The sequence below is a fragment of the Misgurnus anguillicaudatus genome, chromosome 17, assembly GCF_027580225.2.
Source record: "Misgurnus anguillicaudatus chromosome 17, ASM2758022v2, whole genome shotgun sequence".
NCBI lineage: Eukaryota > Metazoa > Chordata > Actinopteri > Cypriniformes > Cobitidae > Misgurnus > Misgurnus anguillicaudatus.
The window spans coordinates 38,373,545-38,396,852 of record NC_073353.2 but is presented as its reverse complement, the minus strand read 5'-3'; the positions used below and the strand labels follow the sequence as shown (position 1 = coordinate 38,396,852).

General features: G+C 37.2%; 1 protein-coding gene across 2 annotated transcripts; it reads left to right on the top strand.

Annotated features, from left to right (window-relative positions):
- The first annotated feature begins 4,116 nt into the window (after positions 1-4,116).
- Positions 4,117-21,373, top strand: nlgn4xb (neuroligin 4 X-linked b). 2 transcript variants are annotated; one of them, XM_055215632.2, is made up of 6 exons: positions 4,117-4,407; positions 9,566-10,231; positions 12,392-12,544; positions 17,994-18,179; positions 18,557-19,346; positions 19,662-21,373. In XM_055215632.2, exons 2-6 carry the CDS (start codon positions 9,802-9,804, stop codon positions 20,518-20,520), a joined length of 2,418 nt encoding a protein of 805 aa, XP_055071607.2. In that variant the 5' UTR covers positions 4,117-4,407; positions 9,566-9,801; the 3' UTR covers positions 20,521-21,373. The 2 variants fall into 2 exon arrangements, with proteins under 2 accessions (XP_055071607.2, XP_073710831.1); XM_073854730.1 differs by lacking the exon at positions 4,117-4,407 and adding an exon at positions 4,453-4,655.
- The last annotated feature ends 1,935 nt before the right edge of the window (positions 21,374-23,308 follow it).

Sequence of the window (23,308 nt, the reverse complement as noted above, 5' to 3'; positions counted from 1 at the left end):
TGTCATAGATGACGTCTCAATCTGCTGCTCCCTGCTCTTGATGTCCCGCCTGGGGACATTTGAAGTGTATCCCATCACAACACAACCATTTATTCCCACATGCAACTATGAAACATTTAACTGAGAAATTATCAATTCGTTTTTTATCAATCAATCAATCAATCAATAACTGTACAACAATAGACAACATACAATTTTAAGAGATAAATTATTACCTGTCGCATGTGTTAAACAGTTATCAATAAATTGACTAAACATAAGGTTAAAGTAGCTGCATACACACAGCAGTACAGTTATAATGCGTCACTGTGTGATTATAGGTTGCAGCCTTTATGAAATTTTTAACCTTTTGTTTTGTCAACTTGGTTATCTGGCAGTAGCATATATCTTTCTAACCAACCACATGATGTGAGTTATTATTTATACAAACTGTACATTGAGTTTTTCTAATTGTAATGAGTTAAGAGTGAGCATTAATAGTAATGCTTTAGCAAACACCACTAATAATCCTAAAACTGCTGGGTGTGTTAGTGAATACTAATCATCATCTTATAGTGTGAATGCATCTTCTGCTTGATCCCAGTGGTTGATATCTGGACTTCAGGTAAATAGATGGATACAGACCTCAGATCTGTTGTTGACATCAACTAATTCTTGGTTTGGTGTCATTGATGTTCTCTGTGGCTCTCATAAACCGTCTCACTGTCTTCATAATCCTTTGCAGTTGAGTTTATTACCTCAGTATACCCCTGAGGCCACTACAATATGATCTGATGATCTGTCAAATATAGGGTTGCAAAATTTGAGGAATTTTCAAGGCTGGAATCTTTGAATGGGAATTAATAGGAATATATGGAAATTAATGGGAATAAACTGCGAATTTGAAAAAAATGCAGAGTTGCCTAAAACAGGGAACTTAAATGTAGTTATAAAATCTAGCATAATTTTGTTCAGAACAACCAGATTTAATGCAATTTCTAGCCTGCACATTCATCAGTCACATGCACACAACACAGTGCTTACTGAAGGCCACACCTCCTGCATGTATTTGCATTCTTATATAACATGCACGGATCATTTCTTCAATCCTGCACACAAAATAATGTCAAAATGTTCGTCTTTGCATGCATTCATGTAAATTACATAAATTTGGTGCCATTGTTTTTGTGTTTTGGAAGCTTTGATTGTTTTTACGATGTGTCTCTAGCACTGTTTTCACTGTCCTAAAAACGGGCTGATGTCTTCCTTGTTTTATGAAGTCCCTCCTTCAAAAATACATAACGAGTTCTGATTGTGTAGCTGTGTTGTGATTCGACAGCAGCTTAGCGCATGTTGTCCGGAAAGGTCACGCCAGTTTAAGAAAGCTGTCCTCAGCAAAGGCCAAACAAAGGGGATTTGGATTTTAACAGCGTCTCGATGGCATGGTGAAGAGCAACAAGGTCACTCTCTTTTTTGGCATATTCCTGTAGGTGGAGCTTAGTCAGAATAGTGACATCATATACCTGGGAAGTAGAGGACTGTAGTCCAACCCAGCTCTCTGTAGTCCTTGAAAAGTGAATTCTGCAAATATCGCTTGGCATTGAACTTTCAGCTTTATAATTTGCAGGTATTATTTATACTCTAAGAGCAACATTACATACTTACTAAAGTTTGAAAAAAGGCACCTTTTAAAACTTCCTCATGCTGTATCTAATGTGCAACAACAATATAGCATTGTAAAGACAAATACACTGACTGAGGAAACATTTAGGTGAGATCATTTAAAAAGTAGTGTCTAAAAATGACCCCCCCCCCACACACACACACACACACTCTCCCTGAAAATTAAAACAATCCTCCATATACTGTATATCACTTAATGCCTCCATTTTCCAGGCATTAACTACCACAGAAGCCACACTTGCTGCATTTGAGCCCAAGGACTTCATCAAGTCGAGTAAGTTTTGATGATTAATTTTGGATAAATATATTTGATCTATGGTATTATACACTAGTCAACATTTAAAGAATGAATTGGATCAAGTGGATCAAAACCTTTCCTAAAAGTTGTCCTTAAAACTAACATACAAAACCTGTTCTTGTCTTATGACAAAAATTTTTGATCCACTTCAAATGTTGACTATAGTTTAACTTTAAAGGTAAGGTAAGGTAAGGTAAGGTAAGGTAAGGTAAGGTAAGGTAAGGTAAGGTAAGGTAAGGTAAGGTAAGGTAAGGTAAGGTAAGGTAAGGTAAGGTAAGGTAAACTTTATTGTCCCTCTGTGGGGGAAATTTGTCTTGGGCCATTACCCTTGCTGCAGCCGTACAGTACACACATTAGACAAATACAATTCACAAAATACACAGAATACATCAAATTACATCTCTATACTCCACATATTTAACAACCTTACAGACACTGGAATAAAAGAGTTTTTAAATCTATTTAATCTGCAGCGAGGAACTCCTGCCAAAAGGCAATAACTCATACTCTCTATTTAAAACATGTGAAAAGTCACAGACAATCCTTTCAGCGTGTCTTAGCATGTTCGTACATAGTCTGCAAAGATATTCATTCTTTTAATTTAATAATTTTCCAAGCACTATTTATCATTCATATCAGCTTTTACCAACTAGCAAATATCAAAATGTGTTAATACAGTAGCTAACTAGCCAGTAAATCAGATATCTAAATGTACAGTAAGCTAGTATTTCTTTGAAAATGTATCGTGTAGCTAAAGCTGTGATGTTCTTCCACATTTTTCTGTTATCATACAGAATTACCCAAACGTTTGGACACATTACTATTTTTAATGTTTCTGAAAGAAATCTCTTATACTCAAATAAATCAATGCTTGATGAGCGTAAGTATCAGGATTCTTCAAATTGTCTATAACCTTGCAAGCATGTCTGCTAATGACCAAACAAAATGTTTATATGATTTCCCTAAATGTCCAAATAATGCCCATGAATTCCTGTTAAGTTTCCAATTTGGAATATTTCCAAAATTCCCCAGATTAAGTTCCTTTGGAAACTTGCCACCTCTTTGCAATCCTAGTCAAATATTTCAGTGATGATCTGTATTAGCAAAATCGAGACTTGAAGAATGAGACATGAGGGCGCACGATGCGAAGCTCGTCACAACATGTATTTAGCCCGTCATGTGTGTTGCTCGTCACATTAAAATATGTGTTCAGTGCGTCATGTGAACTCATGTACATCATGTGTCATGTCAAAATACGAGCCTGCTGCATGCCTGCTAAAGGGTTTATGATTAAAGTGACACTCGTGTTTAGATCTTCACTTAATCTCATGTGTTATCAGAGTTTTGTGTTAAGTGAGTGTCTTTTTGTGAACGTCTGTTTTATCATAAACACTTTCAACGCGTGTGTAGCAGACATGTATTTTGACATGACACATGATGGTTCACATGATGCACCAAACACATATTTTGAATTTGTGCTCCACGGAAGAGAAGTCACCAACCGCTACTGTTGGACACATTACTATTTTTAATGTTTTTGAAAGAAGTCTCTTCTTCTCATCAAGCCTGCATTTATTTGTTTAAAATCCTTCAGAAATCATTAATATTAAAATTAAGGATTAATACCAGATTAAATTAAGTTTCTGGAAACATTCCGCCCCTTTGCAACCCTAGTCAGATATCTCAGGGATGATCCATATTAGGCAAGTTTGCAAAAATCAAGACTTGAAGAATGAGACACTTTACAGGACATGAAATGACATGCAAATAAAATTTACTGAATTGCAATGCAGAAAAATCCAAAGGTATTGTGACAAACTACAATGTTGGCAGATTTATCCATACATAATAATATATTGAGTCAAAATAATTTACACAAGCAAGTATTTTTAAAAGAAATCCTCTTCAGATTCAACATCACGTTTGCTTTCTTAAGTCAGTTGAAACGGAATAATTTCACCTGATTTCTGCATGACGCGCAATTATAGCTGCATTAATAAAAGAAACATGTTTTATATTCCGGCTTAATTTGACACAGTTGTGTGTTGTGTTTAATTCGCTTTATGTAAATGTGTCGTTGTGCTTTAATGCGGCCGCAGTCATTCAACACGACACATCCAGAGAGAGAGAGAGAGAGAGAGAGAGAGAGAGAGAGAGAGAGAGAGAGAGAGAGAGAGAGATTCACAGCTGTATCTGAGAATCAGGATTATTTTTTGCTGGATTATCTAAATGATTTTCTCTCTTACACGGATGTGTTTTGTGTTTTTGCGTGACATTGATTGAATGTCGTTGTTTTATTTTGCTCTGTTAATGAACAGCAGTCTGTCTGTGCGCGCGTCATCGCTCCGGACGGACAGACGGACGCACGCGTTTTCTCTTCGTTTCGCCCGGATTTCGTGTTTTTTATTCTCCTCGCGTTATTTCTTCAAGGTTTTTCTGTCGTCAAGGTAAGATGCAGATCAGCTGTGTGTCTGGTGATAATACATTGTGTTCGCGTGTTGCATACATATGAAGATGCGCCTTTCTCGCCGATTTCTCTCCAGTTTGTGTCCATCATATAGGCTTGATGTTTCGTGGGCTGTTGAGACATAAAAACGCAACGTTTCATGTACAAGTCTAGCGACAATATGCGCATGTCTCTGTGAATTCCTGTATTTTTTGATGTGATGAAGTGAAGGTTTATTATCGGATGCAGGTAAGGTCTGTCAGCGCTTCAATACATTGAATTATCAAGCTTTAATATCTTCAATGCTTGGTTTTTGCTTACAAAATCTTACATTTTTGGCCTGTAACTCATTTTATGTATTACGATAGAGGTGACTTATTTGGATCGGCCTGTGCTTTAAATGTACTGACCCATTTGCATTAACCCTGTGATGTATGAATGTTTAAATCACGTATAGCCTAGCTAGTGTTTTTCCTAATGCTTGTTTTTAATCTACTCGTTCCCATCTGACCTTTTAAAATGATGCATTTGCAATCTGTCCACTGCAACAGAAGATTGTAGGAGATTGGGATATTTTACATGTCCTATTTTTTCATATGCAGTACAGGGTTTTATAATCACCCATTGTGTTTTGGATCTGATGGGTTAAGAAATGCTTATTAATGATCTGTTGACTGTGCAACACCGTGCCTCGAAGGGTTAAAATATATTGTTGGTCATTTTAAACTGTGCCATAGGACACTGTTGTATAATTGTTGTATTATTTGCTGTTGTAGGGGTAACTAATCAGATCAATATTTAATGCATTTAGATGTTTTAGCCTTGTAGATATTGTAGATATCCTCAGCGTTTAATTTGTGTATCCACGAGTTGCTGTTGTGTATCTTGATATGCACGGTGGATCAAATGAAAATAACTGCTACATTAGCATTAAAATAGATGTTCATTGGTGTGATTGTAGATTTATCAGCATTAAATGGGCTGTGATGAGTTGTGCATCAGTTTCAGCAGTCTGAACTGCAGGTGCATCATCATTCTGTGGAGCATCACGTATGATGACATGTCAAACATGGACAAATACCTTCAGCAGACAGCATTCATGTCATAAACAGATGCTTCCTCCAGCATTACAGAATTCAGGAATTAGAAAAGTAAATACAATGTGTGTTCTTATTTGAACTGATAATCTTCTGCATATGTGACAGACTGAACATCAAATGTCTTCTTCTCATGTGTCTAGATTATGTGTCATTAGGTTAGACAGCTGCAGAGGATCGTAACATCTTAAAATTAGATTTGGAACTAATACGACTATAAACTGTATATCTTGAGTAAACTCTTCGTTTAAGCCATTACAGATTTATTTTAAGCCAAAAACAATGTGTTTTAAGCATATCTGAGTCTGATGTGCAGCAAATGTTGAGCTTGTGAATTGGCTGTATTGTTAATTTCGAGGGGAATTAACAGAAGAGAGCCGGACGAGAGAACAATGACAGGTCTAAGCCTGCCAAAAAGAATGTGCTGTCATTGTGAAGGGTTTGTTTTACAGCTAATTATTAAAAGTTTTGTTTTTGTTGGGCCTTCTGACAAAAAAAGTGAAGTTGAAAATGTTTTATTTCGGAAAATTAAATCACCAAAGAACTTGATCAGTGCTGACACCCAGAAACCGGATTAAATCGGCTTTTATCTAGTATTATCACAAAATAAATGTAACATTCTACTTACTAAAAAGCAACTATAGCTTTATATATCTTTATTACATGGCTTTCTAAAATGCTTGATTCTGATTGGCCAATCATGACATTCTACCGCTCAAAACTAACTAATTACACACGGTAACCCAGATACTGCAAAACATTTTGACAGGTAGTTTAATGTCACACAAACATTAAATATAAATATCTCTTTTGATAACATATTTGACATTACATTTACAAATTATTAAACCAAGTAGTGTTATTAAACCAAAAGTAAACGAGTTTTCCTCATGGAAGGTCTGCGATCATTAAAACTGAGCAAATTAAATATTTCAAATCAATATTTAAAGAGATAGGTCACCCAAAAATGAAAATTGTGTCATCATTTTCTCATCCTTGTGTTGAGTTTCTTTTTTTCTGATGAACACAAAAGAAGATATTTTAATAAATGATGATAAACACACAGTTGATTGACTTCCATAGTGGGAAAACAAATATTATGGAAGCATTGTGATAAATGATGAAGATATTTTAATAAATGATGGTAAGCACGCAGCTGACGGTACCCATTGACATCCATAGTAGGAAAATAAATATGATGGAAGTATTTTGATAAATGATGGTAAGCACACAGTTTATGGTACTCCTTGACATCAGCTGTGTGCTTACCATCATTTATCAAAATATCTTCTTCACAATACTTCCATCATATTTAATATAAAAAGAAATTCATACAGGTTTACAACAACATGAGGATGAGAAAATTATGACACAATTTTTACTTTTCAAAGCATATGCAAATAAACAATAAATGAAGTGAATCATTAATAATAGCTAATAGTAAACATTAGAAGTAAAAAATATGTTGTTTTTATGGTTTATTCTACGTTCTGATGCTGATTTATAAAAAACTGTTTTACTAACTAATTACAGTAGGCCTACAGACTACATTGAGCATAAACCATTTGTAAGTTAATGTTATAATATTTTATTATGGTTTTGTCCATCTTTGCAAATAAGAACGTTTATGATGAAAAAGAAACGATGCATGCTGGCCAGTATGAAAGCGTGCACATTCAGGTGACGAGCTTGATGCGTCGTCATGGAAACCAAAACAGGCATTAAAATAACTTCAGAGAGACAGATAGGATTTTTTAAACTTCGTGAAATGGTTAACTGACCTGATAGGGTGTTGTGCTCGAACACTTTAAGTTGATTCAGGAATGAGGCTGCGCTGTAACTTACTCCTCATCTCCCACTTTTTTCAAAATGTGAAAAACACGCTTTTTTTAAACCCTCGCAGTTGGATGCAGGTGAGTGTCGCGAGAGTTTCATGATTGAGTTTCTCTTCTGTTTGAGTTATTTTCATGTTTGTATACAATTATGAGCAGGGTGGCCAGTGGGGTGGCCCTGATTATGTCCATGGTGGCCGTAGCCACCCCTGGCTCTGAACTATCCCTTTAATGTTCCTTACCATACTTAGGTAAATAGTCGTGTAATAAGCGGGATGATGTACAGGCAGCAGGTTGTTATTGCGAAATAAGACCCTTCGGTGAGAAACCAGACCCTCCTGATCACACTGTCGTGGCTTATTTCTGCGAGAACATTATCCCTTACTTATAAAACAGTTAGTTCCAGTCCTTGATTTTGATTGGTCAATAGCTGTGGTTTATTTATAATAAAATAGATCTATGAATGCTGAACCCAATGATTCTGTTTATCACTACACAGCAATGTAAACATATGTGAAATATTCTGTTACTGTCGCTCAGGGACTACTTTTCTTAATGGAAGAACAACTTTTAGTGATTTTATTTTATGAAAGTTGTGTTGATGCATATTTATTTGCTTTGTGGTAACCGTTTTATAAAAGCAATAAGGTAGTTGTGGCTGTATGGTGAAAAAGTCGAGGGGTTACATTAACTCCACGTCATAACCTTCAGCTGTGACTTATTTCACGATATAGCACAGCCTCGAGTATCACTTACAAATGACATCAGATGTTTTTATTCTGCTTAAAATATTTAAATAAAAATCTCTAGCAAACAAGATGTAGTTGATGTTAGATGTTGTTTTCCGAGAATCTACCAAATTAAAAACATGTCTGTGCTTTTCTTGGCCATAAAGATGTTTAGATATTTTTACTGGAAAGAAGAATCCGATTTTGTTGCAGAAAACCGGCTTGTTCTGACTCACTTCATTGTGTTGTTGAGATGTAGAAGTCAACACCCACAGATGAGATCTTGCAAACATTGCAGATATCTGCCTGACAGTTTCTTCTTAATGGCTTTAAACATTGTTAAATGTCTGCTGAATGATGGGGCTGGTTTATCAGCTTCTTGTTATTACGAGTCTGGACTTTTCTCACTGCCATCACAGCTGCTACACAAATCTTTCATTTTAATGAGAGCTAAAAGCTAAATGTTGTTGTTTATGAATCTGGTTACCTGTCTGTCCATCTGCTGAGGGAGGAAGCCATTATCATGACAGTGTTGTTGTAGTTTGGCAGCTTTTAGACATCATGCACATTACGAGCTTTCCACAGAATACAGACACTAACAAATGTGTAAAGGCTGACATTGCAACATTCATAGCAACCATGGGAAAGTGGGATCTTTTATTATTCACCTCATCCCTTTATCAGGACATAGTACATGGTTTTATTTATTTTATTAGTCTCTTCATGAGATGTTTTATAAACAGGACTGAAGGAATTCACATCTATTCTGAGCTCTTATTGACTGTCTTTTCTTCATTATTCAGGCATGCATATTTATTTCTATTTGCTTAATATAATAAATTAATATGGTGGCACAGTTATTTTTGTCGAAAAATTATTTTGAGCATTTAAGCACAACATTTAGTTTTAAAGATCATGAGAAAAATGTTTGAATAGTAGTGTATACAATAAATATTTTACTGGTGACCATTATTTCTGTTAAAGGGATCCTATGATGAAAATCTGCCTCTATTAAGTGCTATTTTTGGGTCCCCAGTGCTTCTATCAACCTAGAAAATGTGAAAAAGATCAACCCAGTAACTTTAGTTTAACAGTAGGTTTTGGTAAACCATTCTCTGCAAGCATGTGAAAAAATAGATCATTGAAATGTGGCTCCCCTTGTGATGTCATAAAGGGATCTTATTATAATAATACCGCCCCTTAATCTGCACTATCCAATCACAGCACTGACATTTGTGCAGAGAGAGAAAATAATTGACAGCACAATTGAGTTTTAATTTCAACAAACCACCATTATGGTGATCAGTGTTTTTGCTCACACCTACACCAAAGTGTCAATTTTAACATGTTATAATAAATTATCTGTGGGGTATTTTAAGCTAAAACTTCACGTTCGTACTCTGGGGAGATTTATTTGACATCTTAAAAAAGTCTTATGAAATGTTCCCTTTAAAGGGGTTATGATGCCGATGATTATTTAAAACCTGTTCGTTCTCCTACAGACGAATGAAAGCAGTAAGGCACTGAAGATCATCTCTCCAGCTGTCAACATGAGCTCCTTTAGAAATATCACTTCAACATGAAGAACAATGGAAAGATCTCACCAGAGTCCTCTGAACCACGTGAATCAGTTCCTGTAAGAAGTTTAGTCTTGGTTTGGATTACCAGGTTTGCAATCTCACATCTGAGAGGATTACATCAACTCTGAAAGGGACGTTTGCGTACCTCATTCTTTACGATGTTTGGTATAAGCTTGAGTCTGAAAATGATCCTTCAGATTATCGTCTTGATTTTGGATGTTACATTTGTCAAAGGTCAACAAGCACAATACACCACAATCACCACAAACTATGGGAAACTGCGTGGATTAAAAGTGGCATTGCCCAATGAGATCTTGGGCCCCGTGGAGCAATACCTGGGTGTACCGTATGCCATGCCACCTACTGGAGAACGAAGGTTTCAGGCACCAGAGCCGCCTTCATCCTGGCCAGGCATCAGGAACGCCACCCAGTTTGCCCCGGTGTGTCCGCAGTACCTGGAGGACAGACTCCTGCTTAACGACATGCTGCCCGTCTGGTTTACAGCCAACCTGGACACGATCGCCACTTACATACATGACCAGAGTGAAGACTGTCTGTACCTCAACATATACGTCCCAACAGAGGACGGTAAGTTACACGACGATTGTCTTTATCTTATATATACGTGCACATTTTAAAGTAAAGAGACTGGTAATCTGTATAAATTCTAATAAAATAAAACCCATAGTTTACATTGAATTTATACAGTAAAGAACCAGAATATATTCATGGTATTTAATATAAATGTTTATGTGATTATAAAATCTTTAGTAAAAAGTTTCTTTTTAATAACATAAGAATGAGTTGCTAAAAAAGCACTTGTAGCAAAAGCACGGGCTCAGCAATACTCCAGAGAAATAAATGCATATACTGTTTATACAGTTTCTCATTAAAAGTGATTTTTTTCCACATTTAAAAACTATAACACAGTAAAATGAACTTCTTAGCACTTTTAGGAATACATCTTTACTCAGTCAGCAGTGACCTAAATGAAGTTGTTTTATTTTTACACATAGTGAGTTGCCTATTAAGCAAATACTGCACATTATTACACAATGATTTAATCACAACTAAATGCTTACAATGGATTTCAGTTTAAAGGGATAGTTCACCCAAAAATAAAAACTCGTCATTTATCTCATGTCGTATCATTTTCTTTTTATCTGATGACTATGAAGGAAGAAACCGATCATAAGTTTCTATTATTGAAGTGAATTGCCTCATGATCGGTTTGGTTTGAAACACATTTGCCATATCATGTACATACATTATTTATACTGTAACAGTCGACATGTAAAATATATGACATGGGAATGTATAATGTATAGTAACTTTTTATTTACAGTTATGAATTAGATTTAACTGTGCTGTTTGGGCACAATACACTGTTTAAATGATATTTTTACACATTTTAGTTGAGGCAGAGTGATTAATCGGTTTTGCCGATTAATCGGCACCAATATTTCATTGATGGAACTATCGGCAAAAAACCCATGCAGATTTTTCTCCCTTTCATATCATTATAAAGTCATTAATTTGCTGAATAGATGCTGTATTAGCAGAGAAACAACAGCAGAAACCTACATTTGACGTCAAGGTTAACAGGACGCTGATATTAGTAGTACCGGTTACACAAAAATACACACAGATAAATCCAACCCAAATGTTTAATGTCACGGTTATTACTATTGATTTGCATTCGTTTATTTCCAGCTGGTTACTTGTATCCATGATTTAAGCAAATAATGAGAGAAAGCAAACTATATGCAGCTGTCGACTACATTAACATATTCAACAAATCAAAATCTGATTTCGCTTATTTTTTATCACTGCAATACATCTTTAGTTATTTTTATTAAATAATCATTAAATGTTAAAACAGAAGCAAATAAAGTACAAGACTACACATTTATTCACAATATACATTTATGTCATTTGAATTTACCAGTGGAAGTATTTCACAGGAGGAGTTACTTCAAAACAAAATTATAATTTATAAAATTTTTATTTATACATTTATTTCATTTAGCACATTTCCTTTTGTGTAATACATTGCAGTGTTTCACTTTTAGTGTTATGTTTGTTTTTAATCCAATATCTGTTTTAAAAACTGTCAGTCGATTAATCGGTTACCGGCAAGTAGGGACCAGCTTAGTTATCTGTAAAATCCACTATCGGTCGTCCTCTACATTTTAAAGTAATAGTAAACTCAGAACTGTAAAATAACACAATTATAGCTTTATAATATATATTAAACACTGTTGTTGCTTTTTATCATTTTCAGTGTTGTTACTCTTTAACAAGTAGTCTCACTTTGAGATCTTATTTGCTGATTTTTCTACAATATTCAGTCCAAGTTATCCATTTCAAAAACATTTGAATACACTAACCCTAACCCGCTTATGTTACAAAATATGGCAAACACCATCGAATCAAACACTTTTTAAGATAATTGAAATGTTTAAGTCACCCTAAATGTTTGTGTACATTCACCAATAAGTGACTTATTTTTTTATATCAGTGAAAACTATACACACTATAAAATTACATTTATGCATGAAGTGACTTACATGCATGTATTTTTTATAAATGTGAGAATTGAGCCCTGATGAACACTGTTAGTGACCGCTATAATGTTTCATTTGATTCATTTATGTACCTGCTATATATCAGATGTCTATATAGAGAGTATGAGAGAGGTTGTTGTTTTTATTTGTTTTGTTTAAGTAAGTTTCTCTCTTCTCTTAGATCTTCATGATGAAACGGGCATGAAGCCGGTCATGGTCTACATTCATGGCGGTTCGTACATCGAGGGTACGGGAAACATGATTGACGGCAGTATTCTGGCCAGCTATGGGAATGTCATCGTCGTGACTGTTAACTACAGGTTAGGAGTTTTAGGTAAGTCCTTAGATCTGTGGTGTTATTTAAATGAACCTAAGACACAAAAACAGCTGAGATTGTAATGTACTCACAGATCTTTATGTAATAGATAACATCTGTAGTCCTAGTTAGACATCAAGAGAGAGTTTTAATTTGTTGGTTAAAGGATGTTTGGTTTGTCTTTGTTTAATTTGTCATTTGTTTAAGTGAGTGCCGTTGGCTATTCTGTCAGTTCTGCCAAAAACCCATCTGTTACATGAAGCTCTAAACAAAGACCAAACATAGATCTGACTGTGCTTTCAAATCTGATCTTTTAAACTGTCTGTCATTTTACAGTGAATAAAGTCTGATGTGTTTGGTCAGACAGTATTGTTAATATCTGGTGTCAGCTGAACATCAGAGATGGAGGATGATAAACTCTCTGCATCATGACCTCTTACTGCGGTACAAAACACATCAGCTGTGTCGGGGGGCTGGGGTTGTAAAAATAGTGTCTCTTGTGTTTTTAATGCATTACTGTTAGATACAGAAACAGAAAAACACATTTTTTTGTGTCAACATGTCATTGTATTCGATGGTGCTTTATCAACGCAACTTCTTCATTTATGCATCTTTGCTTTAACGCAGAAATATTTTTATTTTTAGTATGATGTTTACAGTTTCTGAGTTAAATATTTATCTGACATCATCAACAAGAAAGGGTTTGTGATAGGGTTTACTGTTTTTTTTTTTCATTATTTCTTGACTCCGCCTCCGTTTGAAACAATATCTCCTGATGTTGCTATAGTGTAACATTAGACACATAGATTTACATTCTGTGCGATGTCATATTTTCATGTTTACTGTCTCTCTTGAGAAAACACCACAACACATGGCTTATTTCTCCTCTGATGAATGCTGCTTCACTAATGGCATTTCCCCAAATAAAACAGATGACATCAGATTTAGTTAAAGACCTGATTTAACTGCTTGACTGTCATAGATAACCAGGACCTTTTCAATGGGATTTAATGGGTTCATGTCTCATGAAGGACAGGTAAAGCATTGTTTGTTTATTACTCGGGAATAAATTGCAGGTAAAAGTCTTACATCAGAGAAGAGGACTTCAATTAACCTTTATCAAACACTGACCTGGAGTCAGGTGATATATATGTATATATCATAAGTGAAGGTCAGCTGTATATGCGTAAATTAATAATGTGTGTTTATATAATACAGAAACATTGAGAGATTAGACTCAGATCAATAAAACTAAAGCATCTTGTACATTGATTTTGGATTCTCTTTCAGATGTGTAATGTAACATCAGATGTGAATGTCTTCTCATATTTACACAGATTTGATAGATGATATAGTTTCTCAAGGGCAGTTTCATTCAGTGTCAGGATCACTGATCTATATAAAAGTCTGGATTGCGCTTGACGTCACAATTGATGAAACTGAATTTCGTCACAATTGAAATTCAGATTTCAATGATAAAACACTACTTTACCAGTCTATGTTTTTATAGTATTATGTTAATGTTATTTTGTTAAGTTGTTTTTGTTTATATGCGTTAACGATGTTAACCCCTCTTTCCATGCCAGCGTTTAAAAAAAAATGCTGCCATTTTTCATTATTTTTTACAAAACTTTAATGCCTTTCTAGAAAATGTTCTTCTTTAAATATATAAACATACAATATATGCCATATTAAGGATTGCCGGAAATATTTGTCATCGGCATGGAAGCGTTTTCTCCCTATGCAATGCAATGCGAGACGCAAGAGTCTTTTGCTAGTTTCAACCTTGCACAGTTATCATTTAGTTTAGCGCCACATTGTTTAAATAGCAAATGCATTTGCGCCCATTTGTGCGCCCATTGGTGTTCTGGTCTGAAAACGAGGTGTGTTCAGGCGCATTGTTGACGTGGTGCTATTTTCTATTTTGCAACTAAATTGACTACGCCATTGACCAACTAAAACCTAGTCTAAAGCCAATGGTACAATATAGTTTTTGTTATTTAATGAGTGTGTTGAGGGTTTCCCGCACCACTTTTCAGTTCAGGTGGCCCACCTAAGCAGGGATACCCTACCACCTTAACTAGGTTGTCCAAAACAAAATAATTTACTGCACAAATGCCGTCAAGTGCATCTCAGAGAATAGCGTGGATGCGCTTCACAACGATTATGATGTGTATGCCCCGCCCCTTTGATTGCCCCGCCCCAGCCCGCCCACCTGCACAACCCTACCACCTAAACTAACACGTTTTCTGCGGGAAACCCTGGCGCCTATAGATGGGACAACAGCGTGCATGCACAGCAACAAACCTTTTCTTGCATATTTGTATATTATTTTTTGAGATTAATTGGTTTACAATGATCATCTAGGCTATCCTTCCATTTAACTCTTTCCCCGCCATTGACGAGTTATCTCGTCAATCTGCAGTGCCGCTGTTATCCACCAGGTGGTCCACAGCTTATAAAACCCGGAAGTACAAACAGCTGTATGTTCGTGTATGTTTTAAAGATCGCTCTGCATCTGATCTCTATCAAAAGTCCTTCACAAAAATGGAATTATCTCAGCTTTTTGCTCAAAATTTGGTGTTTTTGATGAAACCTACACATATTTGAGAGGTGATACAAACAGAACACATGAAGGTAGGATGAAACAGATTTTTTTGTTTGAAAGCAGAGGGTTTGTTCTTTTAATTCATATATTGTATGTTTATATATTTAAAAAGTAGCATTTTCTGGAAGGCGTTAAACTTTTGTGAAAATCATGAAAAATGCTGGTGGGGAAAGAGTTAAAAGCCTGCAATTTTTTCTTCCATGGCTGAAAGAAAATGACTTTTAAAAGTTTTAATACCAAAAAAGAACAATATAAATACAAATGAAAACTTCGCAATTTTTAAAGTGTGGGTTTTACTCCTCCACTTAGTTTTTCAATTTACAAATTCTGACATCTAAATAGAGAATCAGCATGGCACCAGTGCAACTGACTTTTAAACGGATGAGAGCTGAGACTTTCATTTGTTTATTGCACGTTACACCAAAAACACACCCATTACTCATTACAAGAATAGGAACAACCGTTTTAGGCCATACACTTGGCGCACAAACAATTTTTTCCACCGTTAAAGGTAGGGTTTCACATTTTGAAAAATGCTAACGGTAGCCGCCTAGCAAAAAATCACGATCCCACCGTCAAGTCAAATCGCCATCCAAAGTCACGCCTCTTTCAAAACACATGAACACGCACAGATCAGATGTTCACATCTCATGTCTCATTCACCAGTGAGAAAACTTTGCAGTACAAAGTGAATAACATTATCAAAATAACCAACATAAACAACTGGTTTACATCAGAATTAGTTTAAGCACACGTTCGGTTGTGTAGACGTGGTGGCTATGTCGTTGCGCTGATCCGTAGACGAGCACAGATTTCATAAGCAACAATGTTTCATCAAAGTAGAATATCTGAATCCATCTCGATACAAACATATCTCGTACCTACCTGACCAAAATAAACAGTGCAACGACCTTTTCAGACTCTTTGCCTCCTGCAGCTGTTTGTATCTCGTGGTAAAGCAGTAAAGTTACCGTGAATGTTAATTTGGGTTTTTGCTCTTGCTGATCCAGGCAGTTTTTGCTGTTGTTTTTATAAAAGATGCCTTTAGTTTTGTGCCTCCTGTGTAGGTTGTCAATACAGTAGAAAAGTTTGCTGTTCTCGCTGTTTACATACAGGAGGTGAGCGCACGTGAACGCGCCGATGACGTATGGTGTCTGCATGGACTCGCTGCGCGCATTCGAATAACGCTTACGTATGAGGGACAAAAAAGGAAACGTCCGTTCGGACCGAAATCTATGATTGGTTGAACATTTTTTGGTCCTACGCCTTTCACAGATAACATAAATTTCTACAAATACATTTAAACAACTTAACACAATGATTGCTATCAGGATGTGGGGAGACTTTTAACCAGCATAACTAAAAAAGTTTCAGGATCAAATATGTTACCCTACCTTTAAATTAGCAAAAGTGAAATTGGAAACGCCCATTTAGACCGTGCGCTGTGTGATTTTAGACAATGCGCTTAGATTGTTAAAATAGAGCCCCAAAAATGTAAATCAATTTATTTAAATACTGCTTTTCACAGTTGTTTAATTGTTTCAAACAAAGCAGCTTTAAATTAATAAAAGCAGGAAAAAACACAGAAAAAACAGGGGACAACAAAAGTAGGAAAGAACAGCAGCTAAAATTAAACCGTACTAGCGAGCGAGAAGCAGCAATTAATTTATGTACACATATCCTAAACATGAATCTTGTGTGACTGATACGCTTTAAACCGAGTGAGATCATGATTTTAAATGTAAGTCAATAGCCTCTTTCACACAGTAATTCTGGTAAATTACCATGAATTTACCAGAATGAATTTACCAGTAAATACAAAAATGTGCTGTTCACACATGCAGTGACGTTCCGTCTTTTTACCAGTAAGACATTATTCACACATCAGTATCAAAATACCGGTAAACTCAGAGAGAAAGCGGAAGTTACCTGTGGCGCGCGGCCGGCGAGCTCCGTCCGTGTCGTATTTGTAAACGGCGGGTTATGACTTAATATCCACGGTCCGTATTTTGTTGTTTTCACATCTGTGGCAAACGGTAGCGAAGTTGCTCGTGACCAAACAACATTGCGTTAGGCGGCATCAAACGGAACCTGCGCGTTTGCACATTAGGCGTCACAGATGGTGTGCTAAGGACGTCGGCAATTTGGCAATTAGATGGTAAGCTGTTTTGAAGAAATGTAGATGTTAACTTCAGGTGTGCTCGACTTTTAAGCAACATGTGTGTTGAAACGTCCGTAAACAGTCTGGGGGAAACCGCGTCACCTGTATAAAAAACTTTCTGATTGGCCCGCCCGATCTGTCAGCGCGGTCTGATGTCATCTAAATGCCGGTAATGCTATATTTTTCGTTCACACACAGCGCTTACCGGCAAATTACCGTTAATCTTACAACCTGTCTTACTGGTAAATTGGGAGCACTGATTTACCGGAAAGGTTCTGTTCACACATGACATGTTAACTGCAATTTACCATTAAATTACCAGTAAAGACTGTATGTGTGAAAGGGACTAATGACGCCATCTCCCGGTTGGGAATACCAAGATGGCTGCTTGAACTCTGCAGTGGCTTAACTTCTCGCTGTTATGTTAAGCCGTCTAAGCACAATCCAGTTATTTATATATCAGTGTTCAGGACCCATACCTGATACTGAAGATGGGCACAGAATTTCTCTTTCACTGTTTGTTTACTGATTTTTGTGGCTAAAACTCAAGGCTTACATTTCTCTGTTGGTAAAGCTGTAGGTATATTTATAAAGAGTATATTTATATAAAAGAGGGTTACAAAGCGTTTTTCAATTCTTAAATGAAATCTATTCAATGTTTTGTTTGTTTTAATGAATCTTTTGTTGATCTGTTTCAGGTTTCCTCAGCACTGGTGACCAAGCTGCAAAAGGGAATTATGGTCTTCTGGATCAAATCCAGGCTCTGCGATGGGTAAAGGAGAACATTCAGTCTTTTAATGGAGATCCACAGAGAGTGACCATATTTGGTTCAGGAGCCGGAGCTTCATGTGTCAGTTTACTGACGCTCTCACATTATTCTGAAGGTAATCTAATGTATACTGCTACATGTAGTTTTTGCTTATTTATACCAAATAGCATTGAGCATTAATAAAGATGAACTGAGAATTGATTATTTAGTCGTTTATTTATAATGCCACAAATTCAACATGAATCCACAGTTGACCCTGTTTGCTTTATCTTAGACATCCTTATCTCCAACACAATCCTGTTTATTTTTCTGTGGATAAAATCAAGTCTTTCCCTTCCAAAGTCCTATTTCACTTTGAGATACATCAGAATGTGAGGGTGAAACGAGTTTCATGTTGACTTGATATCATTAATGGGCAGATAACTTGATAACTTGAAATGAGACTTTCGATGTTTTGCTGTCTGTGTGATATCAGCTGTGTTTGGATCTCAGATCTGTTTCAGAAAGCCAACATTCAGAGCGGCACGGCTCTCTCCAGCTGGGCTGTCAACTACCAGCCGGCCAAATACAGCCGCATGTTGGCCGAGAAGGTTGGCTGCAACGAAGACGACTCGGTCGAGCTGGTCGAATGCCTCCAAAAAAAAAACTACAAAGAGCTTATCGAGCAGAACATCATTCCTGCCAAATACCACATCGCCTTCGGACCCGTGATCGATGGAGACGTCATTCCGGATGACCCACAAATTCTCATGGAACAAGGAGAATTCCTAAACTATGACATCATGCTGGGGGTGAACCAGGGCGAAGGTTACAAGTTCGTCGAAGGCGTCTTGGACAGCGAGGAGAGAGTATCTGCCAGCGACTTTGAGTTTGCGGTCTCAGAATTTGTGGACCACCTGTACGGGTATCCAGAAGGAAAGGACACGCTGAGAGAAACCATCAAGTTCATGTACACGGATTGGGCGGACAGGGAAAATCCCGAGATGAGACGGAAAACGTTGGTCGCGCTTTTTACCGATCACCAGTGGGTGGCGCCGGCCGTGGCTACGGCAGATCTTCACGCTCAGTACGGATCGCCCACGTACTTCTATGCCTTCTATCATCATTGTCAGAGCGAGATGAAGCCCGCTTGGGCCGACTCGGCACACGGAGATGAACTTCCGTATGTTTTTGGAATTCCGATGATCGGTCCCACCGACCTCTTCAACTGCAACTTTTCAAAAAATGATGTGATGTTGAGCGCCGTGGTCATGACCTATTGGACAAACTTTGCCAAAACTGGGTGAGTGAAATATTTATTGGTACTTCATACTGTACTTACAGTACTATAAAGAAAGATATTGACGTGTAGAGTTTCTCAAACCCTCGTGAACCATCACCAGTTCAGATTTACGCTTACATTTCTGTTAAAAAATAAATCTTTGATTTCTTTGGGTAAGCTATGCGCACCTGTCTGACTGGATTTAGTCAATAACACTAGTTGTTTTCAGTGCACATGAGCAGTTTGAAAAAAATCTGTTTCTGTCTCTTAACTTTATTTGGGTTGATGTCACGAGCTGATCTCATGCAGAGTTTGCCTACGTTTCTTATATTCCAGAGACCCGAATCAACCAGTTCCCCAAGATACAAAATTCATCCACACTAAACCGAATCGTTTCGAGGAAGTGGCCTGGTCCAAATACAACCCTAAAGACCAGCTGTACCTGCACATCGGCCTGAAGCCTCGCGTTCGCGATCACTACCGAGCTACAAAGATCGCCTTTTGGTTGGAGCTGGTGCCACATTTGCACAACATCAACGAACTCTTTCGGTACGTTTCATCCACGACTAAAATTCCTCCGCAGGACACGACGCCCTTCTCCTACACCAAACGCTTGTCGAACAAACTCTGGCCCTCTACCACCCGTCATCCCGCCGTTCCGCCGGCCAACACCAAACAGATGTCCGACCAGCAGAAGACGTCCGAGCACGACGACGGCACCGTCATCATCGAAGCGAGAGATTACTCCACCGAGCTGAGCGTGACCATCGCCGTCGGGGCGTCTCTGCTCTTCCTGAACATTCTGGCGTTCGCCGCGCTGTACTACAAGAAAGACAAACACCGCCTGGAGTCCAGCCGCCGTCTGAGTCCTCCGAGAAACCTCACCAACGACGTTCCCCGCGTTCCCAGCGAAGAGCTGATGTCCCTGCAGAAACAGCTGGACCACGAACACGATCACGACTGCGATTCGTTGCAAGGCCACGACATGATCCGTCTGACCTGTCCTCCCGATTACGCCCTGACGCTGCGTCGTTCGCCCGACGATATTCCTCTGATGACGCCGAACACCATCACCATGATTCCCAGCTCCTTCGCTAGCATGCAGCCTTCGTATCACAACCCGTTCAACGCGTTCGGCAACAGCACGCTGACCGGCGCCGGCCTTCCTCACGGACACTCGACCACCAGAGTATAACTCATCGCCGGTTACTCCGCTCTGCGACTGACAGACTATTTCGATGAAACGATGCACCCAGGTGCTGGAATACAAATACTGAGGGTGTTATTTTGCTATTGACTCTTTTATGAAGTAACATTACACTTATTAACCTGTATAATATGATCGGTGAATGTAATAACTTTTCACTATTCATGGTACAGCAGCTAAACACAAGCATCGTTCAGAAATATCATCCAGTAAATGAAGAAATTATTTGCAACCTGATTTCCTGAAGACGATTCGTTGTTTGGACATTACGTTGGAGGTGTATTATCACAAAAACCTCCCTTTTATCTACCAACAGTCCCACAGTTTAACTGAGCGATGTCTGTGCCGTGTACGTCGAGTGATGAAGACGACAGTCATTTATGAGATGAAGATCAGATGATGATGAAGAGTGTTTTAAAGATCCGCTTCAGGTGTCTGGTGTACAGCAGTCCAGATGTGGCAGTCGCTGATGTCGTCTCTTTACATAACTCAGATCAAGCCCGCAAGATGTTTTAGGTGTTTGCATTGTAATCTGATTTGCATTATTTCTTTAATGAATGAGACAACACAGACAGCACATGCAGTTCAACAAGACTTTCATCAGTTTCTTCTTCATGAGAGGTCTCGTGTGATTGATCTTTTCCCCGTACAGCTGTGTTATATGTGCCAGAACTTTTCCCTCATGTCTATAACCAGCAATAGCAGAAGTAGCATTGATTAAAAAGATGATCTTTTATCTACTGTATGTGCCATGAACTAAATGTTAAATGAGTGTAAACACACATTTACATTTTAAACAAGAGATCAGGTTGCAATATCTGAAGATTTTGTGCCATGTGTTTAAAATTTTACAGAAAGGAATTACACAAAATGTGTCATTATTTACTCCTCCCAATATTTTGTGCGCTGATGTTATTTTAGTGGAGGACAGAAGCTGTTCTTTAAGCTTTAAAACAACAATAAGAAGCAGCATTGATATCCTTCATATGACGCCGTGCACTGTAACCTACAGTTTATAAAGTCACGTGAGGATCAGATTGAAATTAAAGCCCTTCTTCAATGATTCTTTTCCCCTAAATCATTGTATAGCACATAAGCTTAAGATGAGTAAATAATGACAGATGTAACAGATAGATGAACTCGTGTCAATAAGGGTGAATGCCTTCATGTGCCCGTTATCTTGTTTCTATGCCTGATCAGTGTTATTTTAGTGCATAATGTATATATAGCATAGAATAAATTGTAAAAAAAAAACATATACAGCTTATAGTATTGCTTTGAATTAAATAGAAATCTTTTTGGAACGTTATCCTTTACTTGTGTACAGTGCTGAATGTACGTTTGCCAACTTCACCCATTCGTTTTTGCTCATTCCATTATTTATGTGAGCGTGGAAAAACCTATAGAAATAGTTACTATCGATCCATATGCTGTTTATTCCTCTTTAAAGGTGTATAAGACGCTCATTTCTAAGCCCTTCGCAACATCATATGTAAATTATCCTTTGCTAAGCTCCGCCTCCCTCTGCAACCAGCCATTAGTGTGAATTTTGGGGCGGGATTCCCGTTTGATTGTTGACAGGTGGGAAAAGTGTATGAGAATGGTCTTAAATTTTGCACTTTCTTTGGGTGATGCTAGTTGTACAGAAATTGTGAGCCTGCCTGTGAAAACGCAGCTAAAGCAGTGGTGTTGCGATGGGGAGGTCTTATGTTTTCTCTAAAGCCCCCCTTATGTCTTCTCCAAACCTCTGATGTTTTGAGGATTGACGACGGTTTGTTTACAGATTCAATTAATTTTATTAATATTACTTTTAATTTTGTTTTGCTAATTTGTTTTACAAATTGCGTCTTATTTTAAGTGTGATTTATTCCATTAAAACTAGCTGTGATGCTGTCGTATATGTCAAGTGTTAAAGGGGACAAATCATGAAAATCTGACTTTTTCCATGTTTAAGTGCTATAATTGGGTACCAAGTGCGTCTATCAAATGAGCTGCCAAATTAACAACTTATTTCTTAATTCTAAATAACGCAAAACAGCTTATAATGTCAATGTGTATGTATGTAAAAATGATATAACTTTGATTAATAAAATGAAGACTTATGAGAAATATAAATGCACTTATTTTATATTTAGAGTAAAGCGGTTAACGAGTTAACATTTTTCCAGGTTAAAATAGTCAGCCAGGCAGGAATATAGAGTAAATACAAAGGAGAAATGTCAAGATTAAAATAGTAGGAATGCAAAAAGAGAACACAGAAAGTAAGGATTGATCAAGAAAAAATGACAACCACCATGATGACAGACAGACCAAAGATAAATACGGCAATTAAAGAACTGTTAACAGTTTTGTTTATGTTTTTTTAGCTTTATTCTTACATTACAAATAATATCATTCTAAAAAATATTTACTGTTTGTGGGGACTACGTTGTGGGACCCCCATCCCATCTAAACCCAGCAACGCCCCTGAGCTTAAAACTGTTTTTAAATGAATTTCTATGTTTTTGTAAAATATAAACTAAACTCATCCTACATAATATAAAAATCATTCTGTGAAAATATAATCATTATATCTTTAATATTGGCTGAGTAATGTCAAAGATTGAAATTAAAGTGAATGATTGAAATGAAATTTTGATGCTTGTAATCTCAGAATTAGATTTTGAGACTTTATCATGCGTTGTTTTCACAGACAGGATCACAATGACACAACTTCATCTTTAAATATTCACAATATTCTTCATTTATATCCTCATATGGAAACCCCATATATATT

Coding starts and splice junctions, on each gene's coding strand:
- nlgn4xb (XM_055215632.2), top strand. CDS start 9,802: ATGTTTGGTATAAGCTTGAGTCTGAAAATGATCCTTCAGATTATCGTC. Junction 12,545..17,993: donor CTACAGGTTAGGAGTTTTAG/GTAAGTCCTTAG, acceptor GATCTGTTTCAG/GTTTCCTCAGCACTGGTGAC. Junction 18,180..18,556: donor GCTCTCACATTATTCTGAAG/GTAATCTAATGT, acceptor TTTGGATCTCAG/ATCTGTTTCAGAAAGCCAAC.